The following is a 6591-nucleotide window of genomic DNA, read 5'->3' as shown; positions in this document are numbered from 1 at the left end:
CCCCCACCACCAGTACTCACACAACGCACATGCATAGAAATAAAACAAACAGTTTGATTTTAGAAGAGTAGTTATTGTTAGTGAGATACAAATGAGAAGCGTACAGTTACATGTTAGCACAGAGAAAGCGTCCCGCCCCGAGCCGCCGCGCGCGCTCCACTCACCGCCCGCCTCCGCCTCCACCTCCGCCTCCGTCTCCACCTCCGCCTCCGCCTCCGCCTCCGCCGCCTGCTGCAGGCGCCGCCACAGGTCCCGCAGGCGCAACACGCGCTCGCGCACCTCGCCCGCCACGCCCTGCCCCGCCGCCGCGCACTCGCGCTCCAAGTTCTTGAAGTTCTCCAGCAGCTCCGTCACCTCCGCCTCCCGCTCGCGCACCTCCCGCTGTCTGCGCGCCGTCCCCGCCCCCGCCTCCACCTCCACCTCTGCCTCCGCCCAGCGCAGCGCCGCCTCCAGCCGCGCCCTCAGCCTCGCCAGCGCGCCCAGCCGGCCGCACACGTACTGCCGATGCGCACCCAGCTGCCGCCGCGCCTGCACACCCTCGCCCTCGCCCTCGCTGTACTGTCTGCTTACACTCTCTCCTCATTCACACCCTCATCTCAACATTTAACACACTACAATAATATTCCTTATTTTGTTTTTGGCTGCTTGCTGAATATTCATGAAAATATAACAATACTGTGAATCTTCAAATCCGCCTTCGGGTGATTGAAAGTTCGGTTTGCTAATAAATAAAAGAAAATGTCGTACAGGAGTGTCAGTTACCTGAGCGAGGTCCGCGGCGAGGTGCGGCGCGGCGCCCCGCTCCGCCGCCAGCTCGGCCAGCTCCCCCAGCTCCGCCTCGCGAGCCTGACACACACAATGTACAGTGTAGCTCTGTAGCCCGGCCGGACTGTGGTGGAAGCTCACACAAAATAATACTCACCGGAAATATGGACAATCGAGATACAGTAGCGACAGTAGTAGTATTTTTAAAAATGTATAACATTTTTTCTATAAACAAAATATAAAATCTTTCAAAAGTATGTATGTTTCCGTTCTATCGGCCCATGCGGTATACATCATCATAACATCTCACGGCAAAAGCACACGCGCAACCTCTATTTCATTTTAAAATGAATGCAGCAAGTTAGGATGCCGGTGCTGATCTGTGTCGTGTGTCAGAGAACAGGAGACGCCTGCATTCTTTCATTACGAGACAAGTTTTCACTCAACAGTTCAACCGTATGTGAGAGCGAGTGCATGAAATGCATCATAAAAATCACTTTCGGCTTTTCCCTTCTTTCTCTTACAACTCGCTAAAACTAATTTTGTACATTGTCGCATTACAAAATATTGACGAGCGAAAAAAATTTTTTTTAAATAAAAAATACATCAAAAACTCTAGACGTGACGGAAAAAAATCCGACAAAGGCAACTGTACCTTGACGAGGCTGAGCCTGATGGAGAGACTGGTGTGGTCGGAGGGGTTGGCGCTGGTGGTCAGCAGCAGCTCGCGCACCCGCTGCAGCCGCTCCGCCGCCGGCCCCGCCTCCCTGCAGACAAACCTCTCGATGTCCACTCACAGAACTTTGCGACATTAACAAATTGCAGCACTCGTCTGCGCGTACCTGTTCGCGGAGGGCGGGAGTGCGGGCGCGTGCGACAGGCGCCGCTCGAGCGCGTCCAGCTGCGCGAGCACGTCGTCCGCCAGCCGGCCGCCGCACGCCGCCAGCACGCCGCGTGCAGCTGCGCGCGCGCTCTCCGCGTGCTGCCGGGCCGCCGACACGTGCTCCTCGCGGCGGTCGGGCGCGGCGAGCTCGGCGTCGTCCAGCCGGCGTCCGGCCGCCTCCAGCGCCGCGTACAGCGCCGCCCACTCGCCGTGACAGCGCACCCACCTGCACCGGACGCATCATTACACACGACGGCTCTAGTGCACACGTGTCGCAATATACAGCTGGAAGTTTATAACCGCTGGTAGCGCTCCTCGTAGGCGTGCTGCAGCGCCGCCCACTGGTCCCGCAGCCGCGCGCACGCCTCCGCCGCGCACCCCAACCGCCGGTCCTCCTGCTCTATGTCCTCCACCCTGCCCTGCAGCTCCGCCATCGATGACTTTATTTTCTACGAAATTAACAAAACTATATGAGTTCACTCGTCGCCTCCGATGCCGGCACGTGCCTCTGAATACAATTTGCCGCTGCGCCCGCGGGCGTACACCACAAGCGCGCCGGTCTGTCTTAAACAGAATAGTTCATTACGATCAAGGCGTCTTCTTGCATCGGAAAGTAGTCGTAGTCGAGCGAGGCGAGCGGGGGCGCCCGCAGCCCGCCCGGCGCCGTCCCCGCCAGCGCCGCCACCGCCTCCAGCGCGCTCTCCGCCCGCCGCGCCAGCTCGCCCGCTACCTCATCCTCCGCCTCCACCTCCACCTCCACCTCCGCTCCATCTTCCGCCAACGCATCCACCTCCGCCTGCCACCCGGTCATGTCTCGTTATCATGTGTAATATTTACAAAACTCTGGTGCAAGCTCAAAGACATCGTAAGAGAATATCGGACCTGAACATCGGCGTGATCGTGGCGCCCCGCCGCGCGCTCCGCCGCCGCCGCCGTCTCCAGCGCCGCGCGCTCCGGGAACGTCACGCGCTGCACCCGCAGCTCCCCGCACAGCACCCGCACGCGCGCCGCCTCCGCGCTCGTCTGCCGCGCCCACCGCACCCGCCACGCCGAGCCCTGCGCACGCGCGACCTCCTCAGTGTCTCGCCACCCTCCGCACTGCTGTGCGTGCTGTGACCACGTACCTCCGCATCCTCGGGGGGCGGGCGCGCCTCGAGGTCGCGCAGGCCCCGCCGCAGCCGGTCCACCAGCGAGGCCAGCCGCCGCACGCCCTCCTCGGCCCGCAGCGCGGCGCCGCGCTCCGCCTCGATCTCCGTCATCACGGTGGACCACTTGCCGCGCAGCTCGTCCTGGTAGCGCGCGCGCAGGAACTCGGCCAGCGCGGGGTCCTCCCGGTGCTTGGCGTACACCAGGCTGTCCCCGCGCGAGATGAGCTCCGCCGCGTCCGGCGCCACGCCCGCCAGCTGGTTCTTCAGCATCTGCAGAGCGAGACGTCGCCGATATAAGGTGCGCACGTTTCGGTCGCGAATAAAGGGTTAACATAAAATGTATAAATGTGAGCGACCTCTCGGCGCTTGGCGGGGTCGCGCTCGCTGGGCACGGCGCGCACTGTGACCAGCACCACGTGCAGCCGGCGCGCCATGCCGGCCGCCGCACTCGCGAACTGCACCAGCGCGGGGTCCTCGTCGCACGCCGCCGGGAACCGCGCGCGCAGCTCCGCCTCGCCCGCCGGCGACTCCTCCCCCGCATCCACCCCCACCCCCACCCCCATCTCCTGATCCTTCAATTTACAGTTACGTCAAAATTTTAATTAGTTTTTGGTATAATTTAACGAATGCTATTAGTTACAAGGATTATGGAAAAATTGCTCACTTGTTCAAATTCATCAGTCTTCTGATACTTCTCATTGGTCACGACCTTAGGCTTGTCTTTCCAGTTCGGAGAGTAAGAATTATTGAAAGAAATGGGGCTGGCCGGTGGCGAGATGCTGGAGGATAGAGGGGCGGGGCGAACGGCGCGGGGGGCGGGCTTGCGCGCCACGCCCACTACCTGCGCCTGCGCCTGTCGCGACTCCTCGCTTTTGATCGGGGTCGACGTCGAAAGCGGCTCCTTATCTTCGAACTCCGACGATGACGCGACCCGCGCCTAGAAGGTCATCACCGTAACATAAGTATTTCATTTCTACTTTGTTGCCAACCGATGGTTTAATGTCGCAGCTGCAATTCTTTCCTCCGGGGTCCGGACATCAATCGAACCGCGAAAGTTTTCTGCTTTTTTAAGAAAAAACAATGGATAACTGTTAAATAGTCTCTTACTTAAAGTAAAACTACAGCGATATCTAGCGAGTGCTCGCAGTCGCCGGCCATGGAGTTTACGTCCTGCAGTGCTATTCGTGATCGCATCGCCGCTGCGACCTTCTGCTCTAAAATAATAGTTACCTGCGGCGCGACCTGCACCTCCGAGTAGATGGCCTCGCCCGCCCCGCCTGCCGCCCCGCCCGCCGCCCCGCTCGACACAACAACCTCACATTTATCATTAGCGAACGTTTCCTCTGTAGCGGAGGGCTCGGGCAAGGCGGCCAGAATCAGATACTCGTTGACTTCGTCCCGCCTCAAGGTTATGCGTGCTACCGGATGGGTCGCGGGGAGGGCGGCTCCGGGAGGGTCCGCATCGCACGAAGGCGGAGGTGGCAGAGTTTTCACCGACGCATCCGCCTCGCTTTTAGTTTCAATGGTCGATATTAAATCCGGTACATTCATGGTGACTTTCGGCCTGGGATTTTCTTCTTCGCCGGTTCGACGTTTTAAAATACCGAAGGTCGGTTTCATTCGTTCTTCGAATTTCTTCACTTCGACGACGAAAGTCTCCGACTGTGACGGAGAGGGTGGCGGAGAGGGCGGCGGACTCTCCACTCTCTTGTCCTCGCCGTCCGAATCGCAAATCGACTCGCCCTCGGTGTCGTCGATGATTTCGACCCTTTCGACGGTTTGCGGAATGAATTCCACGACAGTTTCGATGGCCTCGGAAGGATAGATTTCTTTAAGTTCGACCGGGCTCACCGTCGACTTCACGATCTCGCTCTCCCTGACTTCGACCACGCAGTAGGGGTCCGGGGAGCGCTCGTTCCGTGCCCTCGGTTCCACTTGGACCACCGCTTCCTCGTTGCATATTTGCGTAAAGAGATCGCTGTCTTTCAGAAGATTGAATGTGCTACTGTTCTTTTTAGTAGTCTCCGGCGTGAAGGGCTCGGCGGGTTCGGCGCGGAGGGCGCGAGGGCCAGCCTCCACGGAGTCGGCCGACATCGAGCTGGCGTCCGACATGGGACTATCCTCTTTTTGCTTTCGTCTTTCAAGGGAGGAACCTCTACTCCTGATACCACCTTCTTTAACCTCTTTTTTTATGGGCACGGGACTTTTGAGAGCCAAGGGTATTCTGGATCTCTTGAGGTCGGGCCTCTCGGCACTCTCGTAGTGGGCGCCGTCGCGGGGCACGCGCTGCGCCTCTAGCGCCTGCAACCACAAACAGGTCACGCGACACGTCTTACATCTCCCTAGCGACGACGCTCGAGTTATGCAAGGGTTAGTCCGGCCCGGTGAGAGATGTGGTTATGCGTGATCCCGGCCGAGCAGCCGGCGAAGCTTCGAGTGCCGCTAATGAGATGATTGCGATGCGATGAGACAGAAAGCACCGGGTGAGCCGCGCCGTAGAGTTAGCACCGCCACCGCCCTACAGCTCCCGCCCCGCGGCACCGCCCTGCGGCACCGCCCCTCGGCACCGCCCTGCGGCACCGCCCCCCGGCACCGCCCCGCGGCACCGCCCCGCAAGGTGGGGCCCGGGAATGTGCGCTTTCTCACTTGACTCCCGCTACACGCTCTCTCGTTTTCGAGCGACTCGCGAAAACACCAAATACGAAAAACAAACCACCTTAATGAATTCTCCGCAGCGCGCAACTACGTGTAAAGTGTATTAACAGTGCTTCAAACGGCTAAAGCAAAAACAAACAAAACAAGAATGGCTATCGTGCGGAATGCGTATGAACGGAAAGCGTCCGGCCCGGCCTGGCCCGGCCGGGGCGAGCGGCGCGCGCCTCTAACTATACTTTTAACTTTCAATAGTTACATAAGTTACTTCTAATTTTTTCTTCCTTTATATTACAAAATACAAATATGATAAATTTTAGTCATTACTTCATCTGAGTTTTGCGAAACGGAAGTGTGTACTCACGACGAGCCTCTCGAGCGTGGCCTCCCACAGGCGCGTCAGCTGCGGGTCCCGCGCCGCGCCCACCTGCGGCCCCCGCGCCCGCAGCTCCGCCCGCAGCCCCCGCAGCCGCGCGCGCTCCACCTCCCCGCCACCCCCACCGCACCCCGCCTCCAGCTGCGCCTGCGCCTCCCGCACCAGCCGCCGCACCTCCTCCGCACCACACCCCGCCTCGCGCAGCCGCTCCCAGCGCGCGTTCACGTCGTCGATCTGGTGGGCGAGGGTGTCGAGGTAGGCGCGGTCGCAGCAGCGGGCGAACTCGGCGTAGTTGGCGTTGAGCTTGTCGCGGAGGCCCTGCATGCGCGACATCTCCAGCTCGAGCGCCTGGCGCGCGGCGGGCGGGTGCGCGCCCAGCCCGTCCAGCCAGCTCCCCAGCGCCTGCAGGTCGGTCTGGATCTCGCGCGCCGTCAGCAGCGCGGTCTCCAGCCGGCTCTTGGCCTCGGTCACCTGCGCGCCCAGCCTGTTGTACAGCTCTTTCAGCCCGTCGATCTTCCCGGAGAACTCGTGCGGCTCCGGCACCGCGCGCTCCTCCACCGCCTTGCGGCCCGCCTTGATGATCGCCTCCACCTCGCCCTTGATCTCGCTCAGCGTGCGGTACGACTTCTGCAACCACACCACTGGCATTCAGCACGCGCTCGCGCAGCGCACGTCGCGGCGGCGGCGGCGGTACTCACGAGGCAGCGGCGCAGCTGCACGCGCACGGCGTCGGGGTCGGGCGGCGCGGGCGCGGCGGGCGGCAGGGC

General features: G+C 60.8%; 3 protein-coding genes and 1 long non-coding RNA gene across 4 annotated transcripts in view; all 4 read right to left on the bottom strand.

Annotated features, from left to right (window-relative positions):
- The window catches only part of LOC106122042 (dystrophin, isoform B), a 198184-nt gene extending 197995 nt beyond the window's left edge, over positions 1 to 189 (bottom strand). The window contains exon 1 of the mRNA XM_013317891.1: positions 165 to 189. The gene's annotated coding sequence lies outside the window, so the exon portion shown is untranslated. The remainder of the gene's footprint in view (positions 1 to 164) is intronic.
- Positions 190 to 654: 465 nt separating this feature from the next.
- LOC106122045 (uncharacterized) lies at positions 655 to 1676 on the bottom strand. Its single transcript, XR_001228080.1, has 3 exons — positions 1608 to 1676; positions 1421 to 1532; positions 655 to 846 (listed from the first exon to the last, which is right to left on the bottom strand). It is a non-coding gene; the product is annotated as an uncharacterized LOC106122045 (long non-coding RNA).
- A 265-nt stretch (positions 1677 to 1941) lies between these two features.
- LOC106121838 (uncharacterized) lies at positions 1942 to 5047 on the bottom strand. Its single transcript, XM_013317666.1, has 7 exons — positions 4027 to 5047; positions 3461 to 3733; positions 3153 to 3368; positions 2773 to 3066; positions 2531 to 2704; positions 2235 to 2444; positions 1942 to 2097 (listed from the first exon to the last, which is right to left on the bottom strand). Exons 1-7 carry the CDS (start codon positions 4906 to 4908, stop codon positions 1942 to 1944), a joined length of 2205 nt encoding a protein of 734 aa, XP_013173120.1. The 5' UTR covers positions 4909 to 5047.
- Positions 5048 to 5914: 867 nt separating this feature from the next.
- LOC106121837 (dystrophin, isoforms A/C/F/G/H-like) overlaps positions 5915 to 6591 on the bottom strand; it is a gene marked incomplete at its 3' end in the record, with an annotated part of 2351 nt that continues 1674 nt past the window's right edge. The window contains exons 8-9 of the mRNA XM_013317665.1: positions 6523 to 6589; positions 5915 to 6451 (exon numbers count right to left, since the gene is read on the bottom strand). Of these exons, the coding sequence (XP_013173119.1) occupies positions 5915 to 6451; positions 6523 to 6589 (604 nt within the window). The remainder of the gene's footprint in view (positions 6452 to 6522; positions 6590 to 6591) is intronic.

The sequence above is a fragment of the Papilio xuthus genome, unplaced genomic scaffold (genome assembly GCF_000836235.2).
Source record: "Papilio xuthus unplaced genomic scaffold, Pxut_1.1 DF826933.1, whole genome shotgun sequence".
NCBI lineage: Eukaryota > Metazoa > Arthropoda > Insecta > Lepidoptera > Papilionidae > Papilio > Papilio xuthus.
The sequence above is the reverse complement of the archived record's forward strand: the minus strand, read 5'-3'. Positions and strand labels throughout refer to the sequence as shown.

What these genes read in the sequence shown, in the direction of transcription:
- LOC106121838 (XM_013317666.1), bottom strand. Translation starts at nt 4,908, where the DNA reads ATGTCGGACGCCAGCTCGATGTCGGCCGACTCCGTGGAGGCTGGCCCT. An exon ending in ACCCCGCCAAGCGCCGAGAG is followed by an intron (nt 3,067 to 3,152) that starts GTCGCTCACATT and finishes CTCGCTCTGCAG; the next exon opens with ATGCTGAAGAACCAGCTGGC. An exon ending in TGCAAGAAGACGCCTTGATC is followed by an intron (nt 2,098 to 2,234) that starts GTAATGAACTAT and finishes TTAATTTCGTAG; the next exon opens with AAAATAAAGTCATCGATGGC.